Source organism: Choloepus didactylus, chromosome 4 (genome assembly GCF_015220235.1).
Source record: "Choloepus didactylus isolate mChoDid1 chromosome 4, mChoDid1.pri, whole genome shotgun sequence".
NCBI lineage: Eukaryota > Metazoa > Chordata > Mammalia > Pilosa > Megalonychidae > Choloepus > Choloepus didactylus.
The window spans coordinates 46,924,172-46,944,056 of NC_051310.1; the positions used below are offsets into that span (position 1 = coordinate 46,924,172).

Below are 19,885 nucleotides of genomic sequence, written 5' to 3' on the forward strand. Positions count from 1 at the left end.
GCTGGGGGAGAGGGGATTTTAAGGATGATATACATAGATATTTTAGAGCATGAAATGTTATCACATGTGATCAGAAGGCTTGTGAGTCATTGGACTAAGATGAGTTTCTAGAAAAATAAATAAAGTAGGCAGTGCCCAAATTTCATATGACCCAACTCCTCCTACACCACCCCTCTACTCAACACTTCCCACACACACTGATACACACCCCAGTGACCATCACTGGGTCTGCCTCCCTGTATCCTCTAGCAGCCATCACCCTCATCCTTCACCTGTGCTTTGCCAGCGCTGCCAGTAGCTAACAGTCCTCTGTTGCTGTTGAAAACAAAACAAGCCAAACAAGCCTTCAAGAAATGCCTTGAGAGATGGGCCAGTAAAGTGTTTCTTTTGCTGGTATCTGCATGAATACTATATATCTTGAGTGAAGCCTTTTTATTTTCTATCTTATTGGGTTGAAATGAATAGGTCTGTGTCCATTCAAATTTCAGCGTTCATCTTGCTTTTTCTTAGCTGTTTGAACTTGACAAATTATTAAAATAAATCCATACACCTTGAAAAAATATGACTTGAAACTTTTAGGCAAATGTTTCTCAAGCTTTAACACACATATGAAATTACATAAAAATCACCTGGAATGCTTGCTAAAAGTGCAAATTCCCAGTGCAACCTCCTCTCCAAGATTCTGGTTGAGTGGGTCTGGGTAGGGCCCAGGAAACAGCATTTAAAACAATAATCCCAAGTGATTCTGAGGCAGGCAGTCCTTGAACTACATTTGGAGATATACTTTATTAAAGAACCTAAGGGTTGAAGTGGAATAAAGGGAAAATCTATGAATAAAATAGCCTAGGGAAGTTAACCTACATATAAAATTCCAGACAGAGCTGGCATGCCTGCATGAAAGCTCCTTGCTTGAGAACCATTCCCCTTGTATCATATCCATGTTTTCACTTCATTTTGTAACACTGTCTTACATATTACCAGTTAGTGGTTCAGGTGAATTAACAAGAATATTCTTTAAAAAATGCAGATGATGTCACTTAATATCTATTAAATAAGAAAAAATAAATAAAAATAATTATAATACTCAGTTCTGAGAAAATTTTGATGAAACTGATATAGTTGTACCTTGCTGGTAACTGAAAATTGGTATAACACTTTGGGGAAATTTTGATAATAATCTCAAGAGCCATAGAAATGATCATAAACATTAAGCCAACAATCTCTCTCCTGGAAATTTATTCTTAAAAAAAAAATCACCCAAAATTAAGTGGAAAATCTTAGGCATGAAAATACTTCATGCAATATTATTTATCTATCAGAAAAACTGGAAACTGCCAAAATATATAAATAGAGGAATGAAAGTAGTTAATAGTAATACAGTCAGGTACTGTTTAAGGAACTGACGTTTATTAACCTAATGTAGGAGAATCCATGAGATAATCCAGGCTGTTTGGCACCAAAGTTGGCACCTAAACCACTGTATTATAATGCCTCTTAATAGGTAAGTCAGTTAAAATATATTGGCTTGATGGTAAGTTATGCCATCATTAAAAATTATAATTACAAAGGCTGTAATAACTTGAAAAATGTTCATGATATAATCTTTAAAACTGCATACATAATTGTGCCTTTGTTCAAAAGTTATCAATCTCAATTATTATAAATGGATTAATCTGGATAAAAGAGTATAGTTGGTTGCCAGGGTGTGGAGGGCACTGCTCCACAATGGTTAAAGCACAGGCTTTGGAGTTAGACAGACCTGGGTTCTAATCTCAGCTCCACGGCTTACTAGGCATGTCATCTCCAGCAAGCTATTTAACCTCTCTGCCTTAATTTCTTTATCTGTAAAATGGGATATGCTTCCTTCTTCTGGAGTTAAGGCTTCTAATCATCTAAAAGCATCTAAGTGTATCTCTGACATCCTTCTACATCTCTTTCTGCTCTCTTCTCCTAAATTCTAGGCCTTCCACCCAGGGGTAAAATACCACATGCAAATGCTGGGTCAGATAATATACATTATCTCATTTAATCTACACAATAATTCTATGAAGTACTCTTATTATCCCTATGTTATACCTCACTAGTTAGACTGAAATAAATTTTTTTCTTAAATTTATTTATGTACAGATACTCAAGGCAATCTATATTTAATTCTATAATAAGTAAACCAGTTGACTACTAGAAGCCTGGAAATGAAAAGTTACAATAATTTCTTAGAGTCACACTATGAAATCAATAATTTTAAGGCTTGGATTGGTTTGTTTTTGTCATTCTGTAATTGATCTCTTCAAAGAAATAGTCTACCTTATGCCACTGTGCTGTACTAAGTTTTAGTGCAGTTATCTATTCCTATAAATTAAAAAATGAAACAAATCTCTTTGCTAGGCTAGCAATATCCCTCAGAATTAGAAAACACCCTAAAAAATATAAACTAAAGTGCCACAGAAGTATAAGTGCCTATTTTAAATAGTAAGAATAGAAAGAATACTCAAACCCTGAGCCCACAGCTGGCTTTACAGCCAGCCCTTTTGCTTGCTACCATAGAAACATGTCATGATCTCTGGCTGTACTGTTGTAAAATGCAGCCCCTCAAATAACACTGGTGTTATGTATTACGTTGGCTTTTCCAGAGCAGCAGTAAATACATTTATTTATCCATAAGAAGTTTTATGATACATTTATCTATCCATAAAAAGTTTTTCAAACTGCTTGATTGTATACAAAGGTTTTGCATTTTGAAAACATTCTGCAGCAACAAGTTAATGACAACAGTCCTAACAGACAAATCATTGGGTTGGTTCCACATATACTGGGGAGGGCAGTTTGGGCATGTGGAAAGTTCAATGGCTTGTGAAAGGTCACCAAGCATGAGAGCCATTGTTCTGCTCTGGACTGTGAGTTCCCAGATTCTTGTCCTGGGTGTATAACTCTGGGCCACCTCAGCAGTTAAATTCTTCATAAATAGCCTAAGAAACCTTGTTTTTATCTGTGATTTGGTTATATCATTTTGGCCACATCTGTTAATTTTTAAAAATTATTAGTTTTTTAAATTAGGTGCTCTTGAACCCTTTAGCAAGAACATCGTTAGTATAAAAGAGCATATAAACAACATCTATATCTGTGCTTTCTGTAAGTTAGCCACTAGCCACATGTGGCTATTGGGCACATGAAATGTAGCTAGTCCAAATTGAGATAAACTGTAAGCGTAAAACAGACACCAGATTTCAAAGGCTTACTACGAAAAGAAATGCAAAATATCTCATTAATTACGTTCTAATATTGATTACATGTTGCAATGATAATATTGTTGAGATATTGGGCTAAATAATAAATATTATTAACATTAATTTCTTCTGTATTGTTTAAATTTTAAAAATATGTCTACTAGAAAATTTAAAATAACATATGTGGCTCTCATATTTCTATTGGGCAGTACCGACCCATATTATTTATAAAGTTTTATTACTGGAATACCAATCTGAATTATTCAGTGAGCATTATAAACTGGTAACTTTCTCCTATGTGAATGTTTTAGTATAACTCCAAAGTTTTAAAAATTGCCATCACTTCTTTACCCTAAACAAAAAGTTAGTTTTAATATTGGCAGTGATAAAACTACAAAGCATACTACAAAATTCTACTTACACCATATAGCTTTTGGGTTTCTTTTCCAGTGAGTTTTTTTGCAAGAAGTGAGATAAATAGTACAATAATGCCATGAGGAAATTGTCAAGATTCTTATTCCTAGGGGAATACATAAAAAAGAAATTTATACTTTCACATATTCTAAACACAAGTTATCCCATTAAAAAAAAAACATATAGGCACACAACCAAAGAATAAGTAGAAATTCATATTATGCTTATCACAACTAATTTACCATTTAAAATCTGTACACCATACTGTTGAAGATATATCAAGTCTGATTTTGTAAACAAAAGTTTCCTGGAAGTCAAACACCTAAATTCTTTTAGTTTTGCTTATCAACTGGTTTTCATTTTTAAAAGTTTCTATTATACAGAAATATATTTCCATTGTTTAAAAAAATGTACAGAAATGTATCAAGTAAAAAGTTCTCTCTCCTCACCCTTTTGTCTATTCTACTCCCTAGTTGTAGCCACTGTTAAGAATTTGGTATAAATCCTTCTTAAACCTTTTAAAGCTTAGAAAACCACATATTATGCCCCCCACCACCCAATGTACACACACATGCATGAATATATGTCTTAATTTTTTTAACAAATGGGATCATCCTATATATACAATTTTTTACAACTTGCTTTTGTCACTTATGGATCTCCTTCCATGATACTACATATCGATTTTCTTCATTTTTTTAAACAGCTAACTATAGTAATCTATATGTCATAATTTATTTAACTAGTCCCTTATTGATGAATATTTAGGTCTTTTAAAAGTAATTGTAGACATTGCTGTAGTAAAAAAGATAGCCACATCTTTGAGTAAATTCCTAGAAGTGAAATTACTAGGTTATACTGCATGTGCATATTAAATTTCATATGTCTTGCTCTCCAAAAAGACTGCACTGATTTACAACCCTGTCTCGCTTGTTTCTAACAAAAAGTCAGTTTTCTTTCTAAATATTTTTACAAATTTTTGCTGCCTCTTTTCTAGCCCCAATGGAAATTCTTACTCTACTGTGACTTCCTGAGCTATACATTTAGAACAAGATGAAGGTAAGCGTTGCAGACTGTTTCTCAAGATATTAATAACTACCTGTCTTAGACTGGGTTCCCCCAGAAGCAGATCCTGAGACAAAGATTTGAGAGTAAGTAGTTTATTTGGGAAGTGATCCCAGGAAATTATCAGTAGGGGAGTTGGGAAATGAGACAGTAAAGGGAAAGAAACCAACAAAGGATGCGTTAAGCAAGTAAGCTATCAATGTCAACAAATGTAGCTCAGTCCTGCGGGGAACTCTGGGTGATGGTGCAGAACACTCCTTGGAGTTATCCCAACCGCCAGTCAAGGAAGCTGGGGTATTTATCTACCCTCTCACCTTCACATAACTAACTGAGGGCTACTTGTGGTTCTCTAGTGCTCCTAATTTGCCCTGCAGTCAGGATGAGTGTGCTCCTGCAGTGAAATAAAGCGTTCAGGCAGAGAATGTGTGCTCAAGTGAATGCTGAGGGGATTTGGGAGGGCACCAATAGCTTCTGGTATGTAACTCTCACTAAGCACTCACAAAGTACCAGTGCCGTGTGAAGCACTTTCCATGCACAGCAAGTGAGGGTGGTACTATTACTTCCCAATTTTGTAGCTGAGAAAACAGAGGCTTAGAAAAGTCAAATAAGTTGCCCACAAGGAGTGTGACATATCTGGTACTTGTTGGGGCTACCAAATATAACTAGTGGAGAAAACTGATGTACAGAAAACAGGTATACCCCCTTACCTTTTATATAAATATAGTGCATTCTTTATGGGGCTCTGACAACACACTCTCCACACTCCTTGTCCTAGGATTTTATTTGGGGCCCCCATGACTTCTGGCTTCCTCTCTCAGACTCCTTGGTCTCAGTCACTGATACTGAGTCCCGAGAGGCTGGCTTGCAAAGGGCTTCATGCCTGTACTGGTTTGTATATCTTATGCCCCCCAGAAAAAGCCATGTTCTTTGATGCAGTCTTGTGGGGGCAGACATATTAGTGGGGATTAAGTTGGAACGTTTGGATTAGGTTGTTTCCATGGAAATGCGCCCCACCCAGCTGTGGGTGATAACTCTGACTGGATAATTTCCATGGAGGTGTGGCCCCACCCATTCAGCATGGGCCTTGATTAGTTTACTGGAGCACTACATAAGCTCAACAGAAGGAGCAATCTTGCTACAGCCAAGAAGGACACTTTGGAGAATGCACAGAAGTGGAGAGAGTAGCTGCAGATGAGAGACAGTTTGAAGACAGCCACTGAAAGCAGACAAACACCCCAAAAGCAAATAAGAGTGACATTTTTGAGGAACTGCAGCCTAGAGAGGAACGTCCTGGGGGGAAGCCATTTTGAAACCAGAACTTTGAAGTAGATGTCAGCCACATGCCTTCCCAGCTAACAGAGGTTTTCTGGACACCATTGGCCATCCTCCACTGAAGGTACCCGATTGCTGATGACTTACCATGAACAACTTTATGGCCTTAAGACTAACTTTGTAACCAAATAAACCCCCTTTATAAAAGCTAATCCATTTCTGGTGTTTTGCCTTCCAGCAGCATTAGCAAACTAGAACAATGCCCTTTCTACAAAAATCAGGTAGAATTACTTCAAAATAAAGGATAGAAGATCTAAAACATCTCACAAGCATTATATACCTCATAAATGTTGTGAAAGAACAGATACGCTGCATCTCAGTCTCTTGCAGCAAAAGCAAGGCAACATCTGAAAGGACAGAAGACGGCCAATTGAAAGAGGGACAAAGAGTTGCCTTAGAGGTTCACACATACAACATATGGAAGGATGAGGGAACAGTTACTCACATTTAGCATCATCCAATGTCACGTTGCCCTGCTGACCTCGTTTCTCTAAGGCTTTAGTTGATTTATCATCTCTTGCAACAAATCTTTTATCTGCCAACCTGTTTCGGAATATAACAGTCTCCGATAGTGTTTTGGAAGGTTTTAGTTGTATTCTATCCTAAAGTGCATAAAGCCTTTACTATAAGTAATGAGAGACAGTTATGCGGGGGTTTCATTTATGTAAGATCATTTCAGACTGCACTTTATTAAACATTTTATTTACTATCCTGGGGTGGGAAGGAAGGTTCACTGCCTGATTTACAATGTAAATACCAATTCCCATTTTTAAAAAATGAAGATTTGCAGATAGCCCAATTACCACAGGGACTATTATTATTATCATTGGGACTATTTTAAGTCCCATCATAGTTCTGAAATAGTACATGTTCTTTCCTTGATGCATCTGTGCATTTGAACCAAGGATAATGGGAATGATATTTTCTTAAGAGTTGGTGAAGCCTTAAGCCACTCTCCTGAGAGGTGCTATCAGCAACACTGGCATGGTTGGGAAGTAAAGCTACCTCTCTGAAGCTGGGCCATCGATTTCAGCAAAATGAACTGCTTTGCCTTTCTTTCCTTTTTCCTTGAGTTCTACTGCAGGTGTAAAACTGTAATAGAAATAACCAAATTAATAACTTAACCTTTCCCAGGGAAAACCTACTAATCATATCATGACCATAGTTCTATCATCTTAGGACTAGCATATATTATGAGTGGAGCCTGAAGAGAATTTGAGCAGAGCAGTACCCAATACTGCCATGCACAAACATTTCCATCTGAAAATGTTGCAGTAACTTCACAAGAAACAAAAAACTCATTATCAGTTTGGAAGGATTTTTTTATTTATTGAGTATTTATTATGTACCAAATGCTTTTAGGCACAATCCCATTTAGTCCTCACAGCCACTCTATGAGAAAAATATTATTTTCACCATTTTTTACAAATGAGAAAATCAAAGCATACAAAGACATTAAGTAACTTGACCAAAATCAGTCAGTATAAAGCCAGGACTAGTGCTCAGGTTCTCTAGCCACACAGCCATGTGCTTAACCCTGCTCCCAAGCAGCCATCTTGGTTTTTACTCTTCTAAAGGCCTAGACTATCTCCAGGAGGGTTTAAGGTCCCTTTACTCAACTCAGGGTTTCTTAAACTCTACAGTGGGACAAAGCATTACGAAGCAATCACAGGCCTAACCAACAAGGGACCACAATTAGGCAATGACGAACAAACATATACTAAGACACTATTATGTGTCCGGTGTTGCTATGACATTGAAAATAAGATGGTGTCTGATTAGGACCAACACAAAGACTTTCAGGAGTATTAGCAAATGCCAATAGGAAAACAGCGAAAAGAGTTTCCAAGACTGATTTTATTACTCCCATGGGGAGACATGTCTTTAAAATGATTTCTTTGTAGGATAACATCAATCCCAGAAATCCAAGACCAGCAGGATGTATTTTCTCCCTTGGAGAGAGCACATTTTCAGGGAGAATGTGGTGTCTGCAAAATACATTGGTGTTGTAACCCAGGGTGGATTCTGGATTTTATTTTTCTGTCAGAAACAATGTTATGTTGACAACATGACCCAGAAACTTAATCTCTACTCTAAGTTAAGTGTGCTCTCTGTTAAGCTTAAGTGCAAATGCAGTGGTATTTCTCCCTAACTTTAGTAATTCTCTAAAGGTGGTATCAGTCATGTAGACCCTTACTATCTTCTTGTCAACACAACAGTTCTGAAACAACTTCCTTTGAAGGATTTCTGGGATTGATGTTATCCTACAAAGAAATCATTTTAAAGACATGTCTCCCCATGGGAGTAATAAAATCAGTCACTTTGGTATTATTTCTTTCCAGGAGCTTTTGTAAAAACCTCCTGGCAATATTCAGGTTGTAGAATAGGTTAGCTCCTTGTGCTGGTTTGGATGTATTATGTCCCCCCAAATGTCATGTTCTTTAATGCAATCTTATGGGGGCAGATTATTAGTGTTGATTAGGTTGGAATCTTTGGATTAGGTTGTTTTCATGGAGAAGTGACCCACCCAATTGTGAGTAATAGCTTTGATTAGATTATTTCCATGGAGGTGTGGCCCCACCCATTCAGCATGGGTCATAATTAAATCACTGGAGTCCTATAAGAGCACACAAACAGAAGGAGCTCACTGCTACAGCCAAGAGAGACATTTTGGAGACAGTCATTGAAAGCAGACTTTTACTGACACTTTGCTCCCAGAGAGGCTAAGAGAGGACAAAATACCCCAAGAGCAACATTTTGAAGAACACACAGGAGCTGAGAGAGGAGCTGGAATACAACCCAGGATCAGCAGATGCCAGCCACATGCCTTTCCAGCTAACAGAGGTTTTTCAGATGCCATTGGCCTTCCTTCAGTGAAGGTATACTTGTGTTGATGCCTTAATTTGGACATTTTCATGGCCTTCAGACTGTAAATTTGAAACCAAATAAACCCCTTTACAAAAGCCAATCCATTTCTGGTATTTTTCATAAAGGCAGCATTAGCAAACTGGAACACTCCTAGAAGCATGTACATGATGTCACTTCAAGGGAATGATTTTCTTTGTATTTTTCCTTTTTTTTTTTTTTTTTTTTTTTTTTTTTGATCATTAGCACCAAGTCAGCCAATGAATGATTTCTAAGCTTTTCATTCTTTCCATTGGTGCTCCTTTTATCTTTGGTCCTCAGAGATTAGGAATTTAGGGGAGGAGGGTACACTGAAATACTGGGTGAGTGGGGTTACAAAGAAATGGAAGGATTCCAAATGTTGATGGTGTCTATCTCCAAAGAGGGTGACAGATCAGATGGGGGCAGAGGAGTAGGATGATGATGAAGAGATCTGCCTTTCATATCTGGACACTTCTGTGTTACTTGAATTTTTTATAACAAGAATTTTTTATTACCTGCATAACTAAAAAAAAAAAGTTGATAGGAGACATATAAGAAAAAACACTATGTGGTTGGTACATTCTACTTATAGCTGTGGTAGGTTCAACTGTGTACCCCCCAGGGGAAAAAATATGTTCTTAATCTTAATCTATTCCTGTGGGTGTGAACTCATTGTAAATAGGACCTTTTAAAGATGTTTTTTTTAGTTAAGTTGTGGCCCAACTGAATGAGAGTGGGCCTTAATCCTATTACTGGGGGAATTTTGAAGAGAGAGCCACATGGAGGGGCAGAAACTGGAAGTCAACAGAACCTGGAGGAGAAAGGAGAGGACACTGTCATGTGACAGGAAAGTCAAGGAACCCCAAGGATTGCCAGCCTCCCAGATGGCTACTAACACCCCTGACAAGCCTTCTAGCCAATGCCTTGATTTAGACATTGGACCTCTGGCCTCTGAAACCATGAGCTAATAATTTCCCGTTTCTTAAGCCATCCCTTGAGTGGCATTTATCATAGCAGCTGGGAAACTAAGACATTAGCCTTGTAATAAAATACTCAAATCCCCCAAACATTCAGACATTTTCTAATGGCTCTTTGAAACTCATTCTGCTTGCTAGATGTTTATTGGGCAGTTTATTGCCTCCTGCCCTTAATATAACCATCCTCAACAAGAACATGACAGTGTTTTCAGGTTCTTCCTTAGACCACTACCATGTTTCGGACACTTACAAGTCATTAACTGTTATTTTCCTATCAGGCTAAAGCAGTCTTAGAACATTAGCAATTCCCAGGGTTTCTCTTCTCTGGACGATGAAAGAAGATGGTAATACCCAACCCAAGTTATTGTCAAATGAAATTACTGTCTCCTTTCCATTTCTCAGCCCCATCCCTATTATACAAAGTTTCTTACTATACCAGTTTGCCTGAGATAACTTGAGACAAGAGAGCCTTAATATAAGGAATCTGAAAGGAGACATTTCAGAATAACTTGTGGATCAGGTCTATGAACTAAGTCAAATGAATTTAGAATTATGAAGTCATGGAATCATAGAATTTTTTGAGTTAGAGAACATCTAAAAAATCATCCAGTCCAAGCCTGTCATTTTACTGATGGAGAACTAAGTCTTGGAGAGGCTAATGTTCCAGTTTGTTAATGCTGCTGCTATGTAAAACACCAGAAATGGGCGGGTTTTTCTAAAGGGGGTTTATTTGGTTACAGTTACAGTCTTAAGGCCATACAGTGTCCATCAACAAAGGGTACCATCACTGGCAAAAGGCCATTGGCATCCAGGAAACCTCTGTTAGCTGGGAAGGCACGTGGCTGGCATCCGCTTGCTTCCAGGTTTCAAAATGACGTTCTCCAAAATGCCTGCCATCAGCTTCCAACAACCGTCTTCAAAATGTCTCTCTCAGCTCCAGTTAGCTCTGAGCTCCTTCTGTTTGAGCTTTTATAGAGCTCCAGTGAACCAACCAAAGCCCATGCTGAATGGGTGGGGCCATGCCTCCATGGAAATTATCCAATCAGAGTTATCACCTACAGTTGGGTGGGTCACATCTCCATGGACACAACCTAATCCAAAGGTTCCAACTTAATCAACACTAGATTGCATTAAAGAATATGGCTTTTTCTGGGGGACATATTGTATACAAACCAGCACAACTAATTAATGTTCCAGTGTTTGCAATTTGTGGCAAGCAGTGCTTGCCCTTAGCCAACAGTCTGACATTTCCTGCTAAAACCAGTAGTCCTGACCTCTGGACATGTCTTCACTACTTCACGCTTGTCTGAGTGGCTTTCACTCAAAGCCACTCTTTGGCTCCACTTGTGAAATGGATTTCACTTTGTAAGTGCCCTGCCATAGTGCTAAAGGCAGCTTATATAGCCTCACAATGCATTTGAAGTCACAAAGAAGCATCACTAGTAATAATTGAAAATTGTCCTTTGAATTGCACCTCTGATTCACTCCCAAACCACAGTTCCAGGCTGGTTTGTACCCTCCTACAGCCCCCCCAGTTTTTTCCTCAGCCTAGCAACCCATCTGGAATCTGGTCCTTTCAGAGATAGCATTTTATTAGTGTGTTTTGCTAATATTACAACGTAATCATGTCATTTATCTTTCTCCTGAAACAAAAGAGAAAAAAAAATCATGTTTTCCCTCTAGAACCCATTGCAAAAATGCAGAAGGCTGATTTGGACCACCCTTGGGTTCCACACAAGTTAGAGCTCACCAATGTTCTTGAAAAGGTGTCTGCTTTTATGCCGTGATGAAAGACAAGAGAAGACAAGTGAAGTTTGGGGCTTCTGGAGATACAGTTTCTCAACTGTATGTTGTCAGGAGAGTCAATGACCTTTGCAAAGACTGATGCAGGCTGTTGGTTCTCTCCCAGCTAGAACTAGGGACACTTAAAACAAAAAGGGATATGACTGCTGACACTATGTCAGCAAGAAGCCAACTTAGATTTGGCCTGTGAAAAAAGGTATGCCCTCTTTACCAATTAAGAAGAGGACATTCTGATCAACTACACAATATCCTCATTTACTCCTCACAAGGCATTATTATTTCATTTTATAAATGGGGGAACCAAAGATTAGTGATAAAGTAACTTGACAAATGATGACCAGCTAATATATGGCAGAGCTTAGGATTTGAACCCAGGTCTCCCTCCAAGTAAATCTCCACTGCCTCTTCAACTACCTATAAAGAATTAATGGCCACCCTTTCCCTGATCCCTGTTACGATGTATCTGTTTCTTTCATGGAAACTATGGGTCTCATGCTGTATTCTGATATAGTTATCCCCCTCAGGGTACAAAGCATTATCTGCATGTAAGCAGGGAGCTAGGTCTTCGAAGGGTGCGATTTCCAGTGTCATTAATCCAGGAAAGATACCAAGAAATCTAACAGAAGGGAGGAGGGAGAAGAAGGTTTTTTGTTTTGTTTTTTTTTTCTGGACTGGAAGTCTATGGACCCCTCTTGGTGTAAAAGGTAGCCTACCCCTTGTGGAAAAAGACCAAAAACCCAGGAAGAGCCTTTCAGGGTCTTAAGTTGATAGGATGGAACTCGAAGGCCCCTGAGATCAAACTGTTATCTTGCAAACCAGACTATCTGGATTCCTGACACCCTAGATTTTCCTCTGCACATGCTGTTTCCTTCTGTCTACAATGCACTCTCCCCCTCCCCAACCAATCTCTCTTTGCCTTGACAATTCCTCCTCATCTTCAGGTCTTCATTTGGGTATCACCTTCCTTGTGAAGCCTTCCCTGTCTCCCCTGTCCTCTGGGCATCAGGAAATTACCCCATACTTGGATCAGGGTGCTTTGTAAGAAGGGTTTTCCACAGCCCTGCCCTAGCCCAGTGTGGGGATGGCAGCAATTACTGGTGAGAAGGCCCCAATGGGCCACAGGGGAAAAGGTAGTACAGTACTGCTACCAAAAAGTTCTCCTTTTAATATAGCAGGGTTTATTTTCAGTAAGGAGGACAGCATAGATATCCCTCCCTGAACCTTCAAACAGCCCAAGTCTTTCCTATCTGTATTATCTCCTTCCTACCATACTCAGTGGAAAAGCAGCTTCTGTCTCTTTCAAATCTAATCTGTGCCCTTGATCCCATTCAACCTTCCTTTCTCAGGACATTGCTCTATCCATTCCATCTCCTCTTTCTCCCCAAACTTTAGCCTCCCCCTCTCCACTGGTGCTCTGTCTATAGAGAAAACTTGGGATTTTTCTACCATTAAAACAAAACAAAAACAACAAAAATACCCAAAACCTTTCCTTAGTGCTGGATTCTCTAAAGGCTATATCTCCTTTCTTCCCTTCACTGGCAAATTTATTGATAAAAGTACTCATTTTTTCCTAGTTTCTCATCTTCACCTGAGATTCTCTCCACCTCAAACAACTGTTAATCTGACTTCTACCCTAATATCCTCTTGAAACTACTACTTCCCTATGTCTCTTTTTTAATGTTCTCCTAGCCTGAGCTCTTTAGCATCCGACATTGCTGACTGCTTCCTATCTCAGTCCCCTTTCTTGGGAAACCTTCTTTTGCCTTCTAAGGCCTATGTGTCTAAGGGTTTTTCCTCTGACCTTCCCAATTAGTCTTTCTTTTTGGCTAGGTCCTCTTTGCCTATCCACTATTCCTGAGAGCCATGTGACAATATCTATCAAAAGCCTAAAATATGCACACTGATTGAGATATATTAAACTAAAGGACCTTATTTGAATCCTGATTGAAACAAACTTAAAAAAAGATTAGATAATAGGAGATATCTGAACACCAACTGAATATGTGATATTAAATTTCTATTTTTAAGTGTATAAAGAGTAATTTAATAAACAGAGTGCTTATTTTTTCTAGAGATACATACTGAAATACTTATGAATGAAATAAGGTCTGGGATTTGTTTCAAAATAATTGGGCTGGGGAGACAGTGATATAGATGACATGAAGTTGTTCTTAATTTGGTAACTACCCATGCTGCATTAAGGGTACGCTGGGGTTCACTGTATCATTCTTCCTTCCTTTGTAGGTGTTTGAAATCTTTCAGCATAAAAAGTTCGAAACACTAACACGCTAATTTTTTAGAAATAATACTGTAAGAAAAAAAAAATAACCAAAACTAGCAGCAAAATCAGACCTGCAAAGACTTCTGGTATCAGAATTATCAGTCATAAATGTAAAATAAATGTAATCAGTATAATGAACACTCAAAAATAAAAATAATATGTACCTATTAATGTTGATGCCCTGGTGGACTTTAGAGGTAGAATATGGTAGAATTTTCACTTTCTAGTATGTATATTTATGTTCTTGTTTTAAAGTACATATTTATGACTTTATAATCAGAAAGATATTAGAAATAATGGAAACGCAAAATATAGTAAGTTAAAAAATCAGGCTACACTCTGGTGGGCATTCTTATGCACTATATAGATAATCCTTTTTTAGGTTTTAGTGCATTGAAATAGCTAGAAATAAATACCTGAAACTATCAAACTACAACCCAATGGCCTGGACTCTTGAAGACAACTGTATAGCAATGCAGCTTACAAGGAGGGACAGTGTGATTGTGAAAGCCTTGTGCGTCGCAGTCCTTTTATCCAGAGTATGGATGGATGAGTAGAAAAATGGGGACAAAAAACTAAATGAAAAATAGGGGGGGATGACTTGGGTGTTCTTTTTTACTCTTATTTTTTTATTCTTATTTTCACTTTTTCTGGTACAAGGAAAATGTTCAAAAATTGGGGTGATAATTTGATACACTTTGGATGCTGGTATGGTATGTGAATATACCTCAATAAAACTGAATTTAAAAAAAATCAGGCTACAAACTCGGCAGGTAAACTCACTGCCCTCCCCAATATGTGGGATGTGACTCCCAGGGATGTAAATCTCCCTGGCAATGTGGGATGTGACTCCTGGGAATGAGCCTGGACCCGGCTTTGTAGGATCGAGAAAGCCTTCTGGATGGAAAGGGGGAAGGGAAATGAAACAAAATAAAGTTTCAGTGGCTGAGAGATTTCAAATGGAGTTGAAAGGTCATTCTGGAGGTAATTCTTATGCATTATATAGACATTTCTTTTTAGTTTTTAGTTTATTAGAATAGCTAGGAAGAAATATCTGAAGCTGTTGAACTGCAATCCAGTATCCTTAATTCTTGAAGATGACTGTATAACTATATAGCTTGTATGGTGTGACCATGTGATTGTGAAAACCCTATGGCTCACATACCTTTACCCGGCGTTATGGACAAATGAGTAGAAAAATGGAGACAAAAAGTAAATGAATAATTGGGGGGGGCAGAATGGGTGTTCTTTTTTATTACTTTTATTACTTTTTTTTTTTTTTTTGGAGTAATAAAAATGATTAAAAATTGATTGTGGTGATGAATGCACAACTATATGATGATACTGTGAACAAGTGTACGCTTTGGATGACTGTATGGTATGTGAATATATTTCAATAAAATTGTATTAAAAAATCAGGCTACAAAAAAGCATGCACTTGCAGATATCAAGATCCCATTATTGTTTTTAAAAACATATGTGTATAAATAGAAGAGGGCTTGGAAAACTATTTAATAAGCTGTTAATATTTACTCTTGCAGGATAGGATTGTAAATTTTTTTGTTTGCTTTTGCTTATTGGTATTTTTTGATTTTTAAAAAAACAACAATTAAAAAAAACAAATTTCATATTCTGGACTTTATCATTTCACTTCCCACTTTGCACCAGCTTCCCTCCTGAAGGCCAAAATCCTATTTATTGGATTCTTGACCTGGGGGTCCCACAGACAGGCACTTCAAATTCTCCAAGTGTAAAAGTAAGCTTGTTGCCTTGTGCTTCCCCCATAAACTTACTTTCTATTCCACCTTCCTTATCTCAAAGGACAATATAATCATCCACTCATTGACCCAGACATTCTTGCCTCCTCCCTCTCACAGCTAGTCTTACCACCTACTTGTCTTACCCACAAGAGGGATTTACCTTTAAATTGCCTCTGAGTCTCTGACTCTTCAATTTCTGGCCAGTCTTTATCTGGGTCCTAGTCACCTCCTTCCTGGCCTCATAACTGTTTGTCGTCTCTAATACTAATCTCATCACTCCATGGGTGGGGGCTTTCTAGAGCATACATACAACCATATCATGTCCCTGCCTTTCTTTATAATTGTGCAGCTCTGAGCCTGTGCTATGCTGTGAGCCCCTCTTGAGTACAGGTCTGGTTTAGCTGTAGGAGTCCAGTACCTACCTGGGGGGTCACACAGGTGAAAGTTGCAGTAGATATTTACTGAGGTGAATCATGTCAATGTATGTTCAATAAAGATTTGTGATTGATACTAAACAAAGCTGGTATGAGAGTGGTGACTTAACAGACCTGCCTCTGTGGCTTCCCTCACTATCATCACCTACTCCACCCTATCTCTTAACCACGAATTGAAGCCTCTGGCAACACTGTCTCTGACAAAAATAGCATGTTCCAGCTCACAGATCTTTTCTGACTTCAAATCTACAATATGCTTAGACATTAAAAAGGGAGTTATACCTATATTTCTCTCAAAATCCAAACACTAACTTTGGTCTAAAATATACAAAGGTGTGCTTTTCTCTACCTACCAGCAGGACTCCCAAGGTAATCCTGACTGACACTCTGAGGCCTGCCACAGAGTTGCTGAAACACAAAGGAGCTCCTCTACAAAAGGGCTATCCACCTATTTTTCATGTTATTCCTTTCCCCATCTCTCATAACTGCACCCAATGTGTATAATTTCACACAGCCTGTGGTTTTGTTTTTTACTTTTAAAACTGAGGTATAACTTATGTAAAGTGCTTAAATCTTAAGTGTACAGCTTGATGAACTTTTTAATATGTATATACCTATGTAACCACCACCCAGATGAATATACGGGTATACAGGATATTTCCAACATTCCAGAAGGTCACCTTGTGCCTTCCCCCTAGAGATACCACTATTCTGACCTCTGTTATCACAGTTCTTCTTCTTTTTTTTTTTCCTATTTTTAAAACTTCGTATAAATGGAATTTATAGTATGCACATTTTTGTGTCTGGCTTTTTCCCCTTCAACATTCTGTCATACAACCTCCTTTTAAATTGCACCATCCCAAATATATTCCCAACATTGGTGGAAATCAGTCAAGTCATTTTAAAAGAACAACTTAGTAACAAACCAAAAGGACCTTTATTTATGTATATGAAGTATGAAACTCAGATCTGAATTTATTAGTAGGCTCAAATATGAAATCATGCCACTTAGGGTGGCTTATTATTAGATTAGCACTACAAAATTAGCTTGAAATTAATTTTACAAAAACGTGCAGCAAGTAAAAAGTAAAGCCCATTTCTCATCATAAAAAAAGAGAACTGAGATGGCCTTTGATACATACGAAGATTGAGAAAAGAAAATATTGGCACTTGTATAGTGAAGAATTTGTTTTGGCCTTGCCCAAAGAGAGGTCTGGCTTTTGCCTTCAGCTCCTGGGAGGTAATCTACATCATACCTGATAGGAGTGTCTTCGTTGAGGGCCGGGACTGGCCATATTGGATCTTAAGGTGGGGCCTGCCGTACAGGGGGCTAGACATGCCAGAAACGCCACACGTGATTTAGAGCTGGAGGTTTTCAGTCATGTGGTATCAGTCAGGCAGAAGGCTGAGCTCAATCACATGGGCAATCAATTAATCAGTCATGTCTATGAAATGGAGCCCCATTTAAAACTCTGAACACCAAGGCCTGGGTGAGCTTCCTTGCTTGGCAATACTGTGTGTGTATTATTATACATTCATTCAGGAAGGTAACACATTCTGAGGACAATGGAAGCTTTGCATTTGGAACCCTCCCTGACTCTGCCCTACGCATCTCTTCTTCTGGCTGATTTTAATCTTTGTCCTTTCCTGTAATAAAGTATCTAACAGTGAGTATAATAGCTTTCAGTGAGTACTTTGAGTCCAGCAAATTACTGAACTTGCGAGTGGTTATGGGAACCTCCTAGACCTGCAGTTGTTGTCAAAAGTGAAAGTGGTCTTGTGTGGACTCCTCCCTCTAACTTGTACTTGGATCTTAACTCCTTACAGTTGATGCCAGAAGTCCTGTGTACACTTGGCAGTTGGGAGGACTGTGCTCTAAAACTTTGCAGTTTGGCTAACTCCAGGTAGCAGTTAAAATTTATATCCAAACTTATTCTCTTCTGCTTTTAACATGTATTTTGACTCCTGTGATCATCCTGTCTTTTTAACCCCAAAGCTATCTTACTCTCTTTACCAAGTGTGATGCTTTAGGAGCCACTGAGTAGAATCTTCTGTGACATGTGTGAGAAAATTGGAATTACTGCTTTGGAAATGGCAGATTAGTCAGAATTACTGCAACAAATATTCTATAAAATATAAACTTTTGATTTTGACCCTAATAAAACATTGTCTTTAAAATCAGGCTTAACTGACATGAAACGTCATATTTATAACGTAATTAAAATTACATCTGCTTACCCCACCCCTTTCCTGAGTTCCAGCCCCATCTGTCCAACAGTGAACAGGTCAAAGCAACCTCAAACACTAGTTTTGCCTCTTTCATTCTGGTGAAAGTCAACCCCAGCCACCCAAGCCTGACACCTGAGAATCACACTAGACACCTCCTTCTTCCTCTCCCTTCCCATTCAGGAACCATATCCTATCAGTTTTATCCAAACATCCTGGCAATGCCATCTTTTAAATATTTCTCAGTCCTGTACCCTTCTATTTATACCAACATTGACTTAGTTCTGACTCTGTTTCTTACCTATGTAACTTTCAGTAATCTTCCTACAATTAGCCTTCTAACTGGTCCCCTGTCTCTAGTCTTGTTCTGTTTGGATCCAGCTGATTTACTGAACAAGTTCAATAAACATTTGATGAGTGCCTACTTTGGGAAGTTTCTATAGACAGCATCAGGGACTTAAAGATGAGTTAAGACAGTTTCTGCCTTTAAAGGGTTTATGGTCTAGTCAAGGGAGACAGTGTTTACAGTGGAAATGGCTCTGATATCAGATGGCTCTTGGCTCAAAATGTCCTGCTACTTACTGGGTGTATGACTTTGGTTCAATTGCTTAATCTCTTTGAGCCTTGTTTCTTCAACTGTAAAATGGGGATGTTAATGCTCACCTTCCATGGCTGTTGTAAGGATTTGAAAAATACTCAAATATCTGGTACACAGATATAAAACAGATAGTGGTTATTACTGTTAGGTTAGCTATTCACTTTTAAAAGATTCAGTACCTTCTCAATGGACATTAAAATTAGTTTTTTTCTAATCTATTAATTTTACCTTATAAAATTTACCTTCTATTGCAGCAGGTATACGATACCGTTAATGTAAAACTATTTTATATAGTAGCTAATAATATGGACTCTGAGGCAAACAGACCTTCATTTAATCCTTTTAATTACCTTCTAGGTGTGTGATTTAACCAAGTCACTTAGTGTTCCTCAAATTTCTTAACTCTTGAATTAGATTAACATATAGCTATTTCAAAGGACTGGTGAACTGATTAGCACAGTGTCTGGCACATGAGAAGCAGTGATAAATGTTAACCGAAAGCGATGTCTGGAAGATTGTTCACCAAAATGTTAACAATGGTATGGCCAGATGGTGGGATTTCAGCGTTTATTCTTTGTATTCTTCTGTTTGCTTGAATTATGTTTTTAACCCAAGTACATGTATAGTTTTATAGAAACTATAATAAAGTTTTGTTAAAATTTACCTTCTGAATTCAAGAGTTCTGGTTTCATCTTTCCAATACCACATCCCTAATCGTAATCCCGAATGCTGTAAAATAAAATCATTGCAGCAAAAATAATTAAAAGTTTAATTTACAATCCAGGGGTCACAATGAACCTTTAACAATAATTTTTCCAGTCCCTCTTTCTTCAATAAAGATGTGGACTGTTACAAGTTTTTTTGTTTGTTTGTTTGTTTGTTTGT

At 38.0% G+C, this 19,885-nt stretch overlaps 1 protein-coding gene across 5 annotated transcripts in view; it reads right to left on the bottom strand.

Annotated features, from left to right (window-relative positions):
- PPP1R36 (protein phosphatase 1 regulatory subunit 36) overlaps positions 1–19,885 on the bottom strand; it is a 72,196-nt gene that overhangs the window by 47,211 nt on the left and 5,100 nt on the right. For 4 of the 5 annotated variants that reach the window (XM_037832538.1, XM_037832540.1, XM_037832541.1 and 1 more), the window contains exons 2-6: positions 19,665–19,729; positions 7,041–7,127; positions 6,481–6,578; positions 6,316–6,382; positions 3,646–3,744 (exon numbers count right to left, since the gene is read on the bottom strand). In XM_037832538.1, the coding sequence (XP_037688466.1) occupies positions 3,646–3,744; positions 6,316–6,382; positions 6,481–6,578; positions 7,041–7,127; positions 19,665–19,729 (416 nt within the window). The remainder of the gene's footprint in view (positions 1–3,645; positions 3,745–6,315; positions 6,383–6,480; positions 6,579–7,040; positions 7,128–19,664; positions 19,730–19,885) is intronic. The other variant, XM_037832539.1, reaches the window with a different exon arrangement.